We start from the raw sequence: 20,893 nt of genomic DNA, 5'->3' as shown, positions 1-20,893 counted from the left end.
TGCTTTTGATGTAACTTACAATCTAGTTGCTCCACATGAAGTCAGGGCCCTAATATACCCTCCTTGTGGGGAATCAAAACTAACATGGTGAATAATTGCCTGACAGGAAATCATTACCAGCAGTGTGCATGGAAGGAGGGATTTCAGCTTTTTGTTTTGGATTAATAATCAGAAGTAAAGAGACGTGTTAAACATATTTATGCTTCTGTTCATTTTGCTATGAATTATATTACCTTGTGCATCCTGTAATATCATAGTGCATGTGTTTGGGCAGATGGACAAGGTCAGTTTCTGTTTGAATTATTACTTGACCCATTCTTACTTGAGCATTCATATTAATATCTAAAGAATGTCAGGACATTAAATCCCTTCCCTTGGCACATAATTCTCATAGTATTCAAGTGAACTGAGTCTGCACTCCTAAATGAATTATGAGGTAAAGCACTCAAGGGAAGGAAAAAATGAATGTAGCCTAATTTTAAGAATTGTTTGGATGCCAAACACTAGACAATACCTTAAACATTTTGTGTCTGTGTATAAAGTGTAAACATGGCCACTTGTTCTCCACTTCCCTGCTCTACTATAATTGCTCTGATAAGTGATTCTGATAGATCCTGGGGCTTTGCTCTTCACAATCCATGTGCCAGGTCATGATAGACTGGTGCAATAATGCTACTTTCACAAATACAAGCAGGGAACATAAAACACATTATACAAGTAGATGAATCTGTCACCAGATGAAGATTATATAGTGACAGTTATTGTGGATTGCTATAGTTGGTGTATATTAGAAATATGCAGTTGCTCCTTAAAGTGGTTGACAAGCTTTGATCCATTCATAATGATTCATGATTGGTCATTTATTTCCTTCTGCATTTGGCAAATATGTAAGTATTTCTCTGTTATTCCCTTAAGTGTTAACTGAAAATTTATTTTAATACTCTTTCGTTGACTGATAAGCTATGCTTTTTTCCAATAATTTTCTTTCCTCTTCTAAAAATGTTGAACCCTCACTAGTTAGATTTTGACCAGAGTGTGCAGCGAGTTTGGAGAGGGGGGGTGGGGGTTGTATAGACCATTTTGAAGGAATGGCCTCACTACCAACGCTCTACAGCTGCAGACAGGAAATTGGGTGCCTGTGCCTCTGGGGTCTCCCAGAGGACCAATATTGGGCAGCTCAGAAACCTTACTCGCACAAAGAAAAATATATGTCGGGGACTTGGAGGTAGACACGATTTTACGCGCCCGCTGGCGTCCGGCATGTTCACTGGTGTGAGCAGACAATATGGCGAGAAGGCCAAAAATCGGTATCACGACGTTGTGAAACCAATTTGCAATTGTCCACTCAGCCTGTTGATGGCAGGCTGCGTTCAGCGCCATCAGATATTGGGAACTCAGTTGTAATACGTCAGCATACAAGGCCAGCCTCCGGACTCATCCCCTCTCCCTCCTGCATTGTCTGCCCATGTCAGTGGGAAAACACGCTGGTGCAGAACATGTCTTGACAAGTGTGACATGCGGAAGGCGGGACTTACCACCAGGGCCTTGCTCATATCGCAGATATCCATGGTACAGAAGATGCTGGTGCCTGACAGCAATGGGATCCTGGAGGAACGTCCATGGCATGCTGGGTGGATTCTCATGGACATGGCTCTGCTGCGAAACAGCTCACAGAAGTTGGAAAGTCACTGTTGATGCTCACAGCGGCTGATGGGTTGAGGAGGTGGGAGAGGAAGGTCTAGGATCGACTGGGAGAGGAAGAGGTATCAGGTGGGGTGCAGTTGGAAGGGGGAAATGAAGGTGTCGGAGGATGAGGTTGGGAGGAGGGAATGACGGTGTTGGGGTGAGGTTGGCAGGGAGATGAGAGTACGAGGGGAGGAGGGAGTAAAGGGAGAGAAGATGGCAACTCGGGAGGTAGGTGTAAGGTGGGTGGAAGGTGTAAGGGAAGGAGTTCCAAAGGGGGAAGGAGTGTGAAGAGGGGAAGGAGTCTAGGGGTGTTATGAGTGTGGTGAGGAGAGGGAATCGGGAGGCGGGGAAGGAGGGCAGGGAGTCCAGGTGGAGGAAGGAGCCGGGAAGGGGGAAGGAGTGAAGGTGTCTGAGGGAGTCATAAACGGGGAGGGACTAAGCGGGGTGGAGTCTGGGATGGGGGGGGAAGCATTCCGGGGGGGAGGGGTCCAAAGGGGGTAATTGGGGGGATGCCCCAGGTGAACGTGCAAGGGAGGGGTCTGATGTGTTAATGACTGCCTCCTGGGAAGCGAACTGAGGGTGTGGTACCAGGGAATGGTGAGAATGACCGAGGGCAGAGTGAGGTGGTAGAGTGGGAGGGTGAGGGTTCAACGGTAGTGGTAGAAGGGACGGTGAAGGTGGTTGGTGGGGACTCAGAAGCAGACACAGATCCTGGGAGTGGGAAGGACGAGGCCAGGGAGGTGAATGTGGATGGGGATGGGATTTTTGGGAATGAATGTGCACATTCATCTGGACATCCCTGAAGGTAAAGTGTTATGGTTGGTATGTCACGGAGGGGAAGTGGAAGGTGATGCCAAAGGGGTCAACAATGATGGCAGAAAGGAAATGGGTGACTGGGGCAGGAGAAAAGAAAGGGGAGCGAATGAAAAACTGAATCATCACCATGCTGTCTAAATCAATAGTGACATGATAGTCGTGGTGAGCAAGATCAGGCACTGCATGGGAGTGTGATCATTGGGTGGGCGGAGATGCAGGTCAGCTCAGATGGACAACTGAAAGCAAACCCCAGAAGGCAGCATTCAAAATGCTCAGAACATTGAGGTGAATATGATATATGAAGGATCCATGTGCATGAGAGAGTGCCTGCAGGAGCCTCCAAAAGGCACTGCCACACACACACTTTTCCCTCCAGAATCACTTGGTGGCCAGCTGCTCCCTCTGTGGGAGGGAGGATGAGGTTGAGGTGCTCACAGGCAAAGGGGACTTGGAGGGAGAGGCCATCCTCTGAGATTCCTGAGTGGATGATCCAGGGGTGTCCAGCTGTCGCTCCTCCTCCCTTCAGGCAGCCGGGGCCCTGGCCTGTCTCCTTGAGGGGAAGGAGCACCTGGAGGGACGACGAGGTGTCCCGTTTCCCCTTCGTGTTGCCACTCCAGGAATTCATCCATGGCTCCCATGATGGAGTGCAAGTCTGCACACATCTTTGCGTTCTACTGAACCAGGGTCTCCATGGCATCCGCCATCCTCCCCATGGAGACCTCCATGTGGGCACATATGGGCACCACATCATCGGAGAGCAGGCGGACGCACTCCTCTGACTCGCGTGCCACTCTGCTGAGCTGTGCGTAATGTTCCCACACCTTCTGCTGACTCTTCAGGATAAGTTGGAAGGCCAAATCTAGAGGCTCATATCTGACTCAGACCTCACAGATGCCTCTTCCTCAGCTGTCCTCTGAGTGCCGGGGAGCACTCGCACAAACCTGCCTCTTGCTGTGGACATGTGTCCATGCTGTGACCACCAGATTGTGAACCCAAGCCTGCTCTAGATCTAGGTTCCACCGAGGTGCGTGTCTCTGTGCTGGTGCAGGGTGTGGATAAGTGCTGTGACGGGTCCTCCAGGCTGCTTATTTCCAGCTGTTCAATGGAGGAGGTGTCCTCTTGGCTGGAGCTGAGGAGCTGGCTGAGGTTGTCAGTCATTTGCCAGAGCTACCTGTGAACCAAAGTAGTGCATGGCAGCAGAGTCAGAAGCAGGAGAGAGATCACTCACATTTGCATTGAGATGGGGATGATGTGATGTAGGATCCTTACGAGGATGTTCGCCGCTGACCTCACTGTCACTGCAGGCACGGTCCATGTCCTTACCAGTCAGTGCAATGGCACACTCCTCAAAGGTAGTGAGGGGCTTAATGTGCGCCACTGCACCCCCGGTCTGGGACATCTTCCTGCTAATGTGAGCGGGCTTCTCCTGCATGAAAACTGATGGAGAGTGTGAGAGCAGGACACATGGCCCTGCATGGAATATTTGGTTACCGGAGCCATGGACTGGATGAGGAAACCAGCTTGAGAGAGTATGAGTCTGATGGAGGTGTGAGGATGTGTGTGAGAGTCAATGGTGTTGCCCCTTAAGGTGTGAGATCCCTGTGGATGTATGATGAGAGTGTGATTTGAGAATGATGAAACGAGTGAATTATCTTGGTAGAGCAGATGAGTCCAATCATCCTGTAACAGCACTGGATGGCTGTCCTATTTTGCAGGGCACTGGCACTGACCACCGCCTCCCAAGCCGGATTAGTGAGATTGCTGCCCATCCTGTGGCCAGAGTGGAGGTAGAGGACATCATGTCGAGCCTCCACTGCGTCCAAAAGCCGCTGGAGGGACATGTCATTGACCCTGGGGGCTGCAGTCTTTTTGCCTTTCAGGGCCATGTCTCCTTTGCAGCAGTCGTGGCATGGAAGCACTGAGAGGTGTGCGCAAGGCTGGACTTTAAATATGGTGCCTAGCGTGATGAAACGATGAGGTGATGGCATGGCGGGTGAATGAGAGCCCACCCGCCATGGGAATGGCATGTTTCCTGGGAAGGCATAATTAACGCAGTGGGTTTGGGACAAAATGGTGTGAAAAGCTGCCACTGTGGCCACCAGGTAAAACACTACCGCACTTAGTGCAAGCCTGGGACAATTCCAACCACAGATTGGGAGGAGACTTGGTGAGGCATTGACGCACTTTTTTTTTGCACAGCCCGGAAGGGCATTCCTACCCCTTCTGACATCACAGTAATAAATAAAAACTTAACCTTTTGACTTGGGTTCAGCTGGATCACCAGCTAAAACTAAGCAGAGCTTGGAAAAGCACACTTTATCATAAAATGGCAATGCTCACCTTTTTTCACCTTTCTCTGTAAAAACCGGGCAAATATTCCTTTATTGCCTTTGCACCGAGTCCTATTCACCCAACGCCCTCGTGCTCACTGACTTAAATTGGCTCCTGTTTAAACTGCGCTTCAATTGCCCTCCTTGTTTTCAAATCCCACCATGGCCTTGCCTCTCCCTACCTCTGTAATCTTCTCCAGCTACACAACCGTCTGAGATACTTGCGCTCCTCTAATTCTGGCCTCTTGAGTGTCCCTGATTTTAATTTCTCCCCTGTTTGGGGGAGGCAGTGGCATAGTAGTATTGTCACTGGACTGATAATCCAGAGACTCAGAATAATGCCCTGGGCACCCAGGTTTGAATTCCACCACGGCAGATTGAATTGAAATTCCACCATCAATAAAAATCTGGAATTAAAAGTCTAATGAAACCATTGTCATTTGTGATAAAAACCCATCTGGTTCACTAATGTCCTTTAGGGAAGGAAATCTGCCATCCTTACTTGGTCTGGACTTCATGTGACTCCAGACCCACAGCAATGTGATTCGACTCTTAAATGCCCTCTGAAATGGCCTAACAAGCCACTCAATTGTTTCAAACCAATTCAAAGTTGATAAGGAATGAAAGCAGACGAGCCACTCGGCATCAACTTTGGCACTGGAAAAGGCAGTGGCAAATTCAGCCTTGTTGGCTGTACAAAGTTCTCCTTACTAGCATCCAGGGACTTGTGCAAAAATTGGGAGAGCTGTCCCACAGACTAGTCAAGCCTAACAGTCATACTCATGGAATTATACCTTACAGATAATGTCCCAGGCACCACCATCACCATCCCTGGGTCTGTCCTGTCCCACTGGCAGGCCAGACCCAGCAAAGGTGGTGGCATAGCGATATACAGTCAGGAGGGAGTTGCCCTGGGACCCCTCAACATCGACTCCAGACCCCATGAAGTCTCATGGCATCAGGTAAACATGAGCAAGGAAACTTCCTGCTGATTACCACATACCGCCCTCCCTCAGCTGATGGACCAGCACTTGGAGAAAGCGCTGAGGGTGGCAAGGGCACAGAATGTACTCTGGGCAGAGGACTTCAATGCCCATCACCAAGAGTGACTCGGTAGCATCACTGATGGACCCAGCTGGCTGAGTCCTAAAGGACATAGTTGCTAGACTGGGTCTGCGGCAGGTGGTGAGCGAACCAACAAGAGGGAAAAACATACTTGACCTCATTCTCACCAATCTGCCTATTGTAGATGCATCTGTCCATGACAGTATCAGTAGGAGTGACCACCACACAGTTCTTGTGGAGAGGAAGTCCCATCTTCACTATTGAGGAATACCCTCCATCGTGTTGTGTGGCACTACCAACATGTTAAATGTGATGGTGGATTTCGAACAGATCTAGCAACTCAAGACTGGGCATCCATGAGGTGCTGTGGGCCATCAGCAGCAGCAGAATTGTACTTGATCACAATCTGTAACCTCATGGCTCGGCATATTCCCCCATTCTACCATTACCACCAAGCCAAGGGGATCAACTCTGTTTCAATGAAGAGTGCAGGAGGGCAACACCAGGCATGCCTAAAAATGAAGCTACAACTCAGCACTACTTGTGCACCAAAGAGCATAAGCAGCATGCGATAGACACAACCAGCGGGTCAGATCTAAGTCCTGCAGTCCTGCCATACCCAGTCATGAATTGTGATGGACAATTAAATAACTCACTGGAGGAGGCTCCACATATCCCCATCCTCAAAGATGGGGGAGCCTAGCACACCAGTGCAACATATAAGGCTGAAGCAATTGCAAACATCTTCAGCAGAAGTGCCAAGTTGGATCATCTATCTCGGCCTCCTCCACCCCCAGAATCACAGATGCCAATCTTCAGCCAATTCGATTCACTCCACGTGATATCAGGAAACCGCTGAAGGGACTGGATACTGCAGAGGCTATGGGCCCTGACAATATTCCGGCAATAGTACTGAAGAGTTGTGTTCCAGAACTACCTGCACCTCTAGCCAAGCTGTTCCAGTACAGCTACCACGCTGGCATCTACCTGGCGATGTGGAAAATTGCCGAGGTATGTTCTGTACTTGAAAAGCAGGACAAATCCAACCCAGCCTAGTCAGGAGTGTTCTGGAATGCTCTCCACTTGCCTGGATGAGCGCAGCTCCAGCAACACTCAAGAAGCTCCACACCATCCAGGACAATTAGCCCACTTGATTGGCACCTATCCACAAACATTCACTCACTCCACCACTGACACACAGTGGCAGCAGTGTGTATCATCTACAAGATGCACATGCAAGAACTCACCAAGGCTCCTTAGCATCTTTCAAATCCATGACTGCTACTATCAAGAAGGACAAGGGCAGCAGACACATGGGAACACCACCACCTGGAAGTTCCTCTCCAAACCACACACCATCCTGACTTGGAAATATATCACTGTTCCTTCACTGTCACTGGTTCAAAATCCTGGAGCTCTCTCCCTAACAGCACTGTGGGTGTACCTACACCACATGGGCTGCAGCGGTTCAAGAAGGCAGCTCACCACTACTTTGTTGAGGGTAACTAGGCATGGGCAATAAATGCTGGCTTAACCAGCAATGCCCACACCCCATGAATGAATTAAAAATAAACATTGTCTAGGGGAGACACGAACTTTGGTTTTCATGTCTTTAGCATTACAGCTTGAATGTTGTCATAGTCTATGCTATGTCCAGTGTGCTCTGCCACATCTTAATGTCGTGTGAAATTGGCTAGGCACTAGTATCAATGACAGTAAAGACCTCAGAGGATTGTCTACTCCGCACTTAACTATTCAACATTATTGCTTATACGCTTTTTGACTGAAAGAGTGTTATAGGAAGGAGAGCTTCTAGTTTGTAGAACACTGGCATCAGTACTGGAATTAGAAGGACAGGTGTAACTGGCATGTATCAAGGTCCTCGAAGAATGGATAAATAGGACTGCAGAATGAATTTTAAATTCGCAAATTAGGTTGAGACAATATCTAGTTAAGGATAAGAAAAAGAAAAGATGAGAGCCAAAGTCAGACTACCAAAAAAATCAGAATAACAATTACATAGGGAACAGAAATGGTTATAGGTGGTAACATTGAAATACCTGATGACTATAAAGTAGGAATATTGAAAAATAAGGACAACTAAATTGCATGAGCAACAGAATGAGGCAATTGGATGAAAAAAAAGTGGGATTATGATTACAGACAGGGCAAGTTTGGCTGCTAAATATTTCAGGTAATTTATACTAATAAAGCATAGGGAAAGAAGGAGAGGTGTTGGGGAAGTTTTCTTAAATCAGAAATAAGAATGTCAGCCGCAAGAAAGGTTGTAACTAACAAAGAGAAATGGAATTCATATGGATTGAGATAAAGGACAGGGAACATTAGACCACCAAATAATTGTGAGAGAAAAATGTGTGATTAAAAAGTACAGAATCATAATCATGGAGAATTTCAACATCCCCAATTAGTGGTCAGTATGAAAGAGTGGAGGCAGAGAAGGGGACAGAGCTTTTAACTGTATGTTCAAGTCCCCTTTCTGCCCCAATATATTGGAACCACTGATGAAACCTAGCGATCAGAAATTAACTGATGTAAATCCAAGAAGCATGAGAAAACATGTAGGGAATAGTGATCACAATATAAGGTTTTAAATGATTGAGTGGGGTATAGATGTAAACATAACATAAGAAATAGGAACAGGAGTAGGCCATTCAACCCCTCGAACCCACTACACCATTCCATAAGTTCATGATTCATCTGATCATAGCCTCACATGCACTATCCTGCAAGCAAAGTTGATAAAGAGAAACCAGTTGATGTAGTGTATTTGGATTTCCAGAAGGCATTCGATAAGGTGCCATGTAAAAGGTTATTGCATAAGATAAGAACTCATGAATTTGGGGTAATGTATTAGCATGGATTGAGGATTGGTTAACACACAGAAGGCAGAGAGCCAGGATTACTGGGTCTTTTTCAGGTTGGAAAGATGTAACTAGTGGAGTGCCACAATGATCAGTCCAAGGGTCTCAATTATTTGTATCTATATTAATGACTTGGAGGAGGGGACAGAGTGTAATGTATCCAAATTTGCTGACAATACAAAAATAAAAATAGGTGGGAGGGCATGTTGTGATGAGGACATAAGGAATCTGCAAGGGGATATAGACAGTTTGAGTGAGTGGGCAAAAATATGGCAGATGGAATTTAATGTAGGAAAGTGTGAGGTCATGACTTTGGCAAGAAAAATCAAAAGGCAGACTATTATTTAAATGGAGAGAGACTCCAAAAAAGTGCAGCACAGAGGGATCTGAGTGTTCTTGTGCATGAAACATGAACAGTTAGCATGCAGGTGCAGCAAGTAATTAAGAAGACAAATTGAATTTTGGCCTGTATTGCAAAGGAGTTGGAGTTTAAAAATAGGGAAGTCTTGTTACAACTATACAGGCCACACCTGGAGTACTGTATGCAGTTCTGTTCCCGTATTTAAGAAAGGATACGTTGACATTGGAGGCAGTTCAGAAGAGATTCACTAGGCTGATTCCTGGGATGAAGAGGTTGACTTATCAAGAACGGCTAAACAGGTTAGACCTTTATTCATTAGAGTTTAGAAGAATGAGGGTGATCTTTTTGAAACATACAGGATTCTGAAGGGGTTTGACAGGTAGATGCTGAGAAGATGTTTCCATCAGTGGAGGAATCTTGGACTATGGAACATAGTTACAGAATAAGGGGACACTCATTTAAAACTGAGATGCAAAGGACTTTCTTTTCTCAGAGGGTAGCAATCACTGAAAGCATTTAAAGAGGGGGTAGATAGATTTCTGAAATATCGGAGAGTTATGAGAAACTGGCACAAAAGCGAATTTGAGGCCTGGAGCAGATCACCCATGATCTTATTGAATGGCGGGGCAAGCTTGAGGGGCTGAATGGCCTACTCCCCCATTTCTTATGTTCCTATGTTCTTACTGCCCATAATTCTGGACTCCCTTGGAGATCAATAATCTATCAAACTCAGCCTTGTATATATTCCATGACTCAGCCTCTACTGCTGTTTGGGTACAAAATTCCAAAGATTAATGACTCTATGAAAGAAAGAATTCCCCTTTATCTCTGTCGTTGTTCAAAGGCAAAATTAATATATTGGAATAAAATGAACTGTGGGAGATTGAGGATGAAGCTATGGAAGTAAAATATCAACAAAGTCTTACAATTATAGAGGGCCTCGGTAAGACCAAGTTAGTTGGGCCACATCTGGAGTACTGTGTGCAGTTCTGGTCACAACACTATAGGAAGGATGTGATTGCATTGGAGAGGGTGCAGAGGAGATTCACCAGGATGTTGCCTGGGCTGGAGCATTTCAGCTATGAAGAGAGACTAGATAGGCTGGGGTTGTTTTCCTTAGAGCAGGGAAGGCTGAGGAGGGACCTGATTAAGGGGTATAGATAGGGGAGATCAGAATAAAGTCTTCCCCTTAGTGGAAGGGTCAATAACCAGAGGAAATAGATTTAAGGTAAGGGGCAGGAGGTTTAGAGGTGATTTGAGGAAATTTTTTTCACCCAGAGGATGGGCTGGGGGGAGTTTATGGAACTCACTGCCTAAAAGGGTGGTAGAGGCGGGAACCCTCACAACATTTAAGAAGTATGTAGATGAACACTTGAAACACCATAGCATATAAGGCTACAGGCCAAGTGCTGAAAATGGGATTAGAGTAGATAGGGGCTTGATGACTGGCACAGACACAATGGGCTGAAGGGCCTCTTTCCATGCTAAAACTCTGTGACTCCATGACAACATCTGGTTTTGCTCTCCTGACCTAAGAGAGGATATATTTCCCTAAAGGGGAGTGCAATGAAGGTTCACCAGATTGATTCCTGGGATGAAAGGATTGTCCAATGAGGAGTGACTCAGTAGATTAGTACTGTGTTCCTTCAAATTTACAAGAATAAGAGGTGATCTCATTGAAACTTATAAAATTCCTAAGGGATTTGACAATGTAGATGCTAGGAAGATGTTTCCCCTGGCTGGAAAGGCTAGAACTAGGGGTCACAATCTCAAAATAAAGGGTTGTAAATATTTGGAATTCTCTACCTCAAGGAGCTATGGATGCTCATCATCAGCTATATTCTGTAGGGGTTCTCCATTTCCCTCAGAGACCTTCCCCACACTCATGACAAGTGTATGGCTTGAACAGAGTGACTATGAGACAAGTTTCTTCTGATAATTTACAACTGCTTCATTGAATCAACCACAACCCCACAGTACAAAACCCAAAATTTAAAACAACCTATTCCCAGTACCTGACAGAAAGTCACCTCAATTCACTTAAAACTTACACAAATACAGGCAAAACCCCACGTCCTGTCCTGAAACCTTCAGAAAAAGACCCTCAGACCAATATCACCAAGATATTGCTGAAACAAGTTACAAGGCACTGACAAAAAACACCAAGTTTTCACTCCAAACCTTCACAAACCCCTCAAACCAATATAACTACAACTTGGCTGAAACTTACGATCCCCAACACGGCTGGTCTGTCCAGTGTTGGCTGTAGGCTTGAGTCAAGGTGACCAAACTCAACCCTTCTTCCGGCTGCAGCCCAAAACCTTCAGGCCAGTATTACCACGCTATAGCTGAAAACGCTTACAATCCCCAACACGGCTAGTCTTTCCGGTGAAAACTGTAGGTCCGCGAGCCAGGTTGATCCTTCCTTGACTGCAGTCCAGATGCTCAGATCTGCTCTGTTTTTATAACAATTTAAATCCGGCATGTCAAAACATATTTCCTGTTGTTCCAATGTCCATTTAGTTGACTCCACGCAAAGCCCAGACAAATGTCATCAGCTCCTGCTGGTTGAAACAATACAGGGTTTCCCATGGAAGATGTATCCAGATGAATATTATCAATTCTCATTGTATGAGCAATTCTCCTGCTGTTTGAGGTGGCACAGAAATGGCACCATAACAGCACCTGGTTTCAAAGTTAGTGAGGGTTTGAATGACCCTCTTCCAATACTATTGCCTATGTGGTTGAATAATTTCTAGAGTGTATTGTGTTGTTGATCTGTCCCTTGTGCCATTGTATTGAGTAATCTGACTTCTTAATGCGTTAGTTCAATGTCCAAACCCTTTTGATAAGTCACTGTGTTTTCTCTAAATGTCCGAATTAATCCCTTGCTGCCCAGCCCTGTACTGCTGACTGCAGCTTATCTTTTTGAAAATTATAGCTCCATAAATTTCCCAGTTGGAAGAGATTTTGATCCTACATATTCAAGACAAAGGTCAATGTACTGAGGGAATTAAGGGATATAGGGTAGTGTGGAAAAGTGAAGTTGAGGTAGAAAATCAGCCATGATTTTATTGAATTGTGGAGCGGGATCAAAGGACTGAATGGCCCATCATGCACCAGCTTTCAGGAAGAGAAACTCACCCTAGTCCCATTTGCCCGCCTTTTCCGTAGAGCCCTGCAAATCTTCTTGCTTCTGATAATTATCCAATTCTCTTATGAAGGCCTCGATTGAATCTGTCTCCATCACACTCTCAGGCACAGCATTCCAGATCCTAGCACTTCTGCGTAAAAATAATTTTCCTCATGTTGTCATTGCTTCTTTACCATCTTAAATCAGTGTCCTCTGTTTCTTGACCCTTCCATCAACAGGAACAGTTTCTCCCTTTCTACTCTGTCCAGATCCTGCATGATTTTGAAAACCTTTTTTTAAAAAAATCTGCTCTAAATCTTCTTGAGAAGATCAGCTCCAACTTCTTTAATCTATCCATGTAGCAGAAGTTCCTCATCCCTGGAGCCATTCTCATGAATCCTTCTAGACCCTCTCAAATGCCTTCACATTCTTCCTAAATTGTGGTGTCCAGAAGTGACACAATACTCTAGTTGAGGCCAAACCAGGATTTTATGCAGTTTCATAATAACTTCCTTGCTTTTGTATTCTATGCCCCTATTAAAAAGCACAGGATCCCACATGCTTTATTAATCACTTTCTCAACCTGTCCTGGCACCTTCAATGCTTTGCGCACATACATCCCCAGGTCCCTCTGTTCCTGCACATTTTTTAAATTGTAACTTTATTTTATATGGCCTCTCCTCATTTTTCCTACCAAAATGTATCAATTCATACTTCTCTGCATTAAATTTCATCTACCACTTCTCTGCCCATTCCAGCAATTTGTCTTTGTCCTCTTTAAGTTTATCACTATCCTTTTCACAGTTAACAATACTTCCAAGTTTACTGTCATCCACAAATTTTGAAATTGTACCCTGTACCAAAGGCTTAGTCATTAATATAGATCAAGAAAAGCAGTGGTCCTAATACTAACTCCTAGGGAACCCCACTGTAAATCTCCCTCCACTACTCTGTTTCCTATCACTCAGCTACTTTAGTATCTATGCTGACACTGTCCCTTTTATTCTACCTTGCTGACAAACATGTTGTGTAGAACTTTATCAAATGCGTTTTGGAATCCCATATACACTGCATCAACTGCATTACCCTCATCAACCTTTTTTACCGCTTCTAAAACTAAAGTAGATTTTCCCTTAAATCCATGCTAGCTTTCCTTAATTAAACTACATTCGTTCAAGTGACTGTTAATTTTGTCCCAAGTTATCTTTTCTGAAACATTTCCCACCAGCAGGTTAAACTGGCCGGCAATTCTCCAGTCTTTTGGCACCACTCCTACATCTAAGGAAGATTTGGAATATTAAGGCCAGTAGCTCTGTAATTTCCACTCTTGCGTCTCTCAGTATCATTGGATGCATCTCATACAACCCTGATGACTTAGCAAGTTTAAGTGCAGTCAGCCTATCCATTACCACCTCTTTACCAATTTTTAGCCCACCCAGTGTCTCAACTGCTGCCTCTTTGACTATGACTTGGGCAGCATTTTCCTGGGTGAAGACAGGCAAAGTACTTACTTAGCATCTCAGCCATGCCCCTGTCTCTATGCATAAATTCCTTTTTGGTTCCAAATCAGCCCCCACTCCTCCTTTTACCACCCTTTTACTATTTATATGCCTATAGAAGACTTCTGGATTCTCTTCTATGTTACTTGCCAGTCTCTTTTCGTACACTATCTTTGCTTCTCTTATTTAATTTTTTAATTTCCGTTCTAAAATTTCTACATTCAGCCTGGGTCTCATTTGTATTATCCACCTGACATCTATGCACCCTTTTACTGCTATATGTTATTCTCTATCACCGTCATCATCCAAGGACCTCTGGATTTCTTTGTCTACCTATCCCCCTTGTGAGAATGTACCTCAACTGTACCTGAAACCTTTCCACTTTGAAGGTGGCCTGTTGATCCATTACAGTTTTGCTCATCAATCTTTGGTTCCAGTTTATCTGGGCCAGATTCATTGTCACCGCATTGAAGTTGACCCTCCCCCAATTAATTAATTTTACTTTGGATTGCTCCTTATCCTTTTCCATAGCCAACCTAAACCTTATAATATAATGATCACTGTCCCCTAAAGGTTCCCCTACTGACATTTGATTCATTTGACCCATCTCATTCCATAGAACCAGATCCAACAGTGCCTCCTTTCTCATTGGGCCAGAAACATACTGATCTAGAAAATTCTCCTGAACACGTTAGAAACTCCTCCCCCTCTCTGCACTATTACTATTTCAGTCTACATTAGGATAATTCAAGTTCCCCATTATAATCAATAGTTCTTACACATCTTTAATTTCCTTGCAAATTTGTTCCTCTATATCTTTCCCATTGGACAGTGGCCTACAGAATACACCAGTAGTGTAATGGTACCTCTATTGTTTCTTGGTTCTAGCTGAATCGATTCTGTCCTTGTCCCATCTAGGACATCCTGTCTCTCTAGCACTGTAATGTTCTTCTTAATCAGTACTGTTGCCTCACCTCCTTGCTTTCCTCCCCTATTTTTCCTGAACACTTTGTATCCAGGAATATTTAACCCTTTATTGAACGAGGTCTCTGTTATCCGAACATCATATTCCCACGTGGTTATGTGCTCCTGCAGCTCGTCAATCTTAATTACCACACTATGCATTCAGATACATGCCCAGTAAACTTAATTTAGACCACATTTTTTCCCTCTTTGACCCTACCAAATACCAAACTATTTCCTACTGTAATACTATCTGTCTCTCCCAATTCTCAATGCACCCTTGTTTTTCCTTCACTGATATTCCCTGGTTCCCACACTCCTGCCAAATTAATTTAAACCTTCCCTAATAGCACTAGCAAATCACCTCACAAGAATACTAGTCCTGGCTATGTTCTTATGTTCTACTAAAACATCAGCAAAACTCACAGAAGGCAATACTGAAATGGCAGGAATTCTGAATAAATATTTTGCTTTTTCACTAAAGACGCTAACAAAGAGGAAATGCAAACAGTAGAAGAAAAAGAATATTATAGCAGTTAAGATAGAAAGGAAGGCGATACTGAACAAATGATACTAAGTCACATGGTTATTTAACTGGATAATGTGCAGGAAAAGTGAACTCTGGATTATAAGGAACATAATGCCCAATTATGGGAGTGCCTGCTGAAGCCAAATTTGAGAAACTATATATTGTAATAACTAAAAAACATGACATTGGCTTTGGAATTTTAAATAGTCTAATTATGAGAATTCTGTTCTTAAAAAAAGCTTGGAATAAGAGCCTCTTTTCTGCAGAGTTTTGTGTTCTTTGGCTATAGTTGATAGAATCAGGAAATTGAAAATTAATTAGGAAAATTATTTTTCAGTTTCAAGCAGGTTATACTCCTGCCATTTTTGCACATTATGAATGACAACAAACTGTTACGCCCTGACTGCAGCTTGAACCCATTTCCTATAATACCAATAAGTTCATTATTTTGTGTCAGTCACTGTAGCTGATCGGTAAAGCTGCAGTAGCCATGAATTAGTGATGTATTTGATAAACAAACTTTTATTTAATTATCCTTTTAAAATGTTGGAAATGCATATTGTTTTTAAAATTACTCCACCCATTTGTTTTCTTCCTACTACAAATGGATAGGACTCCATGGGTTCCAACTGGCCTGCAGTACTTCCCCTATAACTAGTTATTTTTCAAACTTTACGTGTTAGTAGACTATTTGACCACATGAGACAGAACCAAGACACATTGGGCTCAATTTTCCCACCTTAGTTTCTAAATGAGGGAGGGCTTTATTTCTGGTCCAGTCTTCCAGAGGGTGTCTAATTAAGAACCCACATCCAGGATTGCTATCCAGTTACAGATTGAGGAGGCCAGAGTTGAATCAGCATGCACAATTTAAAAGGCAGCCAGCAGCCCTCACTGTGGCTGCAGTGAAAGTGTTGCTGAAGTGAATGGCACAAAAGAGGATGAAGCGAAATGGTTGAGGCTGAATGAACCGACAGGCATTTGTTCACCCCGAACATTACTGATGACAGCAGTCTCAATGGCATTCTGCTGCAATGGCTTCCAACTAACCTCGAGCTTGCCGTTTTCCCCATTTAAAGTTCAAATTGTATGCCATTTTCATGTTGCTCCAACCCTCCATTCTGCACCCACCTGCTATGAATAGGCAAGTTACAGCCAGTGCGTGGGTCTGTGTGCTGCTGGTGAAATTCCACTGTCTTGGGAAAATGGCTGGTAATTGACTCATTAGCAAGTTCATTTGGTTTCCTGCTGTGGGTTGCTGCCTCTAGGAAAAGTGGGAGGAGCTGGGAATACTTTGGAGAACCAGCACACTGGCATATATCCCAATTTTCCTAGCCATCCTCCCTGTCCTCCAAATCTTCCTCCAGGGAATACTCCCCCCATTCTCATTTGACATTCACATGCACATATTTTTCACTTTGGATTGCTGGACAGTAATAAAGCATCATGAACATGCCTCACTCTGTTTTCTCCCTCCCCTTTCTATCAAACGGGTTATTATTGGTGACCTATTCCATGACAAAGGTCAGATAAATGCAAACTGAGTTCCAAATCTTGAACTTTCTTGGTCTACTATACATTTCATTCCTTTGCAAACCTTTCATATTAAATAGCATGAGACTTTTTAATATTTTATCTGTTCACAATTTACAAGCGCCTGGATTTTCTGATGTCCATTCTTCTAACACCTTTTCAAACCAGACTGACCTTTCTGGAAACAGTTCAAAATTCAGAGATTATAGCAAACTCTTGGTTTAGGATTTGTTAATTGTATGTCAATCATTTTTAACTATTTGAGGTGGAGGGCATCAATTGGAGTTTCACTTAAGCACATATTATCATGACTCTTTGGGGATAGTGTGCTGCAATATCAAGCCCCACTGCTCCCCGAGCCGTGACAATTGCGAATACTTTGATCAATCCACCTAACTGTTTAATTTAGGTTAATAGAATACAAGCACCAGGTTTGTAAGCTTATTAAGCAAATAACTGTTTATTGAACAAATTATTTTTAACCAGAGGCAAAATAAGGAAACAATGCTAATTTCTAACTCTATAACCTAAACTCTACCCCTTCGTAAATCCCTATACACACACGTACAAGACACATAAGACACACAAAAACATGGATTTTAAGGGTGGGATAAAACAGTTCAATAGCACCAATTCCAGGGTATAGGATTCAATGGGACAATTTTGATCAATGTCTTCCAAATTCCTTTCAGTTCTTTGTTGATGACACAAGATGGTCTTCAGCACTTTCAATCTTTAGTTCGCTAGTTGAGCACTTGCCTTTCTATGTCTCTAATTGTGATTTCCCCCTTTTCCTCTTGACAGGAGTTTTCAGAGAGAGAGCAGGTTATGGAGGTATGAGGAGAAAATCCAGCTAGCTATTATTGTAGAATTACTGGAAACTGAGACACACTGGAGGCAGGGGTTTTAGATATTTTTCCTTTCAGGCTAGGAGCTATTCTGCTGCACTACTTTCACACAAATCTTCGTTACCTGGTTAGGAGCCAATTAAAATGCTGCTGCCAGGCAGTTCCCCATTAGACCAAACTCCTCTTTTTGCACCATACCACTCTGTTCCAGGACAGCAACATTGTATATATCCCTCACATTGTTCCAGTAGACATGTCTTTAAAACTGCAGCCATTGTAATTTTAATCCACAATCCAACAGAAATAAAAAGATATATTCTTTACAATATAAAGAGGCACTTATTGAAACTGTGGTGTGGTTACATTTGGAGATGTATATTTCACTCTGTACATAAATGTAAGACTGAGTAAAGATTGACTCCAGTATCATCTTTCATCAACAAACTTTCCAGAATAGAACTTTTATAAGTATTAACCGAAAGTTCTATTTTTTTATCTTTACAGAAGATCCCTTCATCCATCAGCCTGTCCCCACACATGCAAAAAGCAGGGCTAGTTGTTTCCACTTCTTCCCTGTCTAGCCCAAGCAAGTTGGACAGTCAGCAACAAAGGCAGCAGTTAGAGCATCAAGGACTGTTGGGAGAGGAGCCTCCTTTACATCTCTTCAGCCACTTGCCTCTTCACTCTCAGCAGCAGGTCAAGACACCATATAACATGGTCCCTGTGGGTGGTATCCAGTTAGTTCCTGCAGGTTTAACTGCTTGCTCCACTTTTGTACCAATCCAGGCACAACAAATACAACTTACCCTCCCAGCCGTTGATGTTATTCACCAGACAACTAGCCCTCTTAGTGAAGATACCGTGGAAACAACTGGCAACATAAAACCGTTGGATGTTTCAGAGACAAACAAGATTTTGCCATGTATTACTTTGGGCCAAGTGAACCTATCTGGTTTGCAGAGTACAAACAGCTTGAATTTTCAAACTGTTAACACTTTGGGTCTAGAGTCATTAAACCTTTTAGGTTTGGCAGGTTCAAATATAGGCCCAAAGATGTGCCCTTCCAGCCTTTCATTTAACACTGTTGGCCTTCAAGTGTTGACCACAAACCCACAGACTCAAAGTACACCATGCCTACAAACTTTTGTTCCTGGAGAGCAAATCATGAAATCCACATTGCCTACTCTTGTGCCATCCATCAACACAGGGGCAGAAGGTCAAACAAGTATTGAGATGCACTGTACAAGCAAACCTTGTGCAACTAGGACCGAACAGACACCAGTTAGCCTTCCTGTTACAGTTCATGTTGATCAGGTCACCTGCACACTATTCTCTCAGGTTTCTCCTCCAATTCAGGCATGTGGCCTGAAAGATTTGTCAGACACTATGGACTGGAAACATGGACAACCAAATAAAATTGACAAAGCGGAGGCATGTTCCAGTAAAACCAGCTATCTAGAGGCATGCAATAACAAAACAACTGCAAGGGCTGTGGCAAACTCTGACTTGAGGCACTTAAAGACAAACTCTGAGGTGGTCAATAAATCTCTTATTCAGACTGTTCCTCCAGAAAAAAACAGAGGGAATCCTGCAGCAACTGTACAAGCTACTGTCCATTACAGCGACGTCAGCAGTGATGATGAAGATAGACTAGTGATAGCAACATAAAATAATTGCAGGATCCTTTTAGTGCAGCTATCACTTAACCTTTTAAAAAGAAATGAACATACTTCATGATTTCTTACCAAACAAGCTCTCTTCCCTTGAAAGCACATTTTTTGATGTAGATATTATGTTTGTGCAATTGTAAACTAAGACCAACTTAGGAGAAAGATGTCTTATTGTTCCTTGTCTGCTCCAGCCATTTTTGTACATGTTGTATAAACAATTGTGCCTTTCAGATTTCTTGCTTAGGAACTGTACAGATGAAAATATAAAAAGTAGTTGCTTGTGCTTATTAATTTTTTTTAAAAATTTTACAATGTGTAGTGTCATAGTAAGGAAAATAACTACATGTTGCACTGATATTGTAAATTTCTATGGCTATGGGGCAGTCTCTTGTGTACAGGCATAAATTGTATACCAGTTCATATTTATTGTATCCATTTTTTGATCTATGATCGGTTCTTTCTTGCTGGGAGCAGGTTTACATTCAGGAAAACTATCTCTCCAGAATAAACACAGTCATGTATAATATTTGTTTACAGAAAATGGCATGTTCTTTACTGACATTTCAGGAACTCCAGTATTTCAAAAGAAAGGGAAGAGAAGTCTCTCAGGAGGGGTGGATTGACTCCCTCTTTGATGAGCCCCCAGCTTTTTTTTTCATTCATGGGATGTGGGCTTCGCTGGCTGAACCAGCATTTATTACCCACTCCTAATTGCCCTTGAGAAGCTGGTGGTGAGCTTCCTTCTTGAACCGCTGCAGTCCATATGGTATAGGTACATGCACAGTGCTTCCCTCAGTGCATCTCTCAGCATTCTCTGCAGAGCTAGTTGAAGCATTTGCACTGCCTCTTTATGAGCAGCAACACCAGCTGTCCCAGCCTATACTTTGGCCAGTGATCCTGTTAGGGCCTAATTTTGCCAACCATCTCCTTGTCCCATTCACCCCTGCTGTTGCTGACCTCATGGACTCTGCCAGTGGATCAACAGTCACTGCCTGTCTCCACATCTCCCAGCTATGCAAAAGGTTTGTTAACAAAATTCAAGCTCATGGAAAAAAGCGGTTCAGTGTCAACTTGGGGGAAAAAACCACCTATGGACAGGAAACAAAAAGTCATGGTAAATGGTTGTTTTTCAGACTTAGGATGGCAGACAGTGCTGTTCGCCAAAGGTCCATGTTAGGACCGCTGCTTTCTCTGATATATTTAAATGACTTGGATTTTGGAATAGACAGTAAAATTTCATTTTGCCGAAGATACCAAACCTGAAGGTGTAGCTAACAGGACATAGATGGGCTAGCAGAATGGACAGCCAAGTGGTAGAAGGAATTTAATATCAAGACGGGTGAAGTAATGCATTTTGGCAGATGGAATAGGGAGAAGCCATGCAGACTTAATGGCTCAGTTATAAAGTGTGTGCAAGGACAGAGAGAACTGGATGGGGGGCTGTGGTGGGTCTTGTACATAGATTTTTGAAGGTGTCAGGACATATCAGAATTTTAACGGTACAGGAGGCCATTTGGCCCATCATGTCTGCACCACCTTTCCAAACGAGCATTATGATTTAGTGCCATTGCCCTGCCT

The 20,893-nt window shown here is 43.5% G+C and overlaps 1 protein-coding gene across 10 annotated transcripts in view; it reads left to right on the top strand.

Moving 5' to 3' along the window:
* The window catches only part of hivep1 (HIVEP zinc finger 1), a 291,925-nt gene extending 272,086 nt beyond the window's left edge, over window positions 1-19,839 (top strand). For all 10 annotated transcript variants that reach the window (XM_041183504.1, XM_041183509.1, XM_041183508.1 and 7 more), the window contains one exon: window positions 18,150-19,839. In XM_041183504.1, coding sequence (XP_041039438.1) covers window positions 18,150-19,313 — 1,164 coding nt within the window. In that variant the 3' untranslated portion in view covers window positions 19,314-19,839. The remainder of the gene's footprint in view (window positions 1-18,149) is intronic.
* Window positions 19,840-20,893: the final 1,054 nt, after the last annotated feature.

This window comes from Carcharodon carcharias, chromosome 3 (assembly GCF_017639515.1).
Source record: "Carcharodon carcharias isolate sCarCar2 chromosome 3, sCarCar2.pri, whole genome shotgun sequence".
Taxonomy (NCBI): domain Eukaryota; kingdom Metazoa; phylum Chordata; class Chondrichthyes; order Lamniformes; family Lamnidae; genus Carcharodon; species Carcharodon carcharias.
This window is presented reverse-complemented; position numbering and strand designations above follow the sequence as displayed.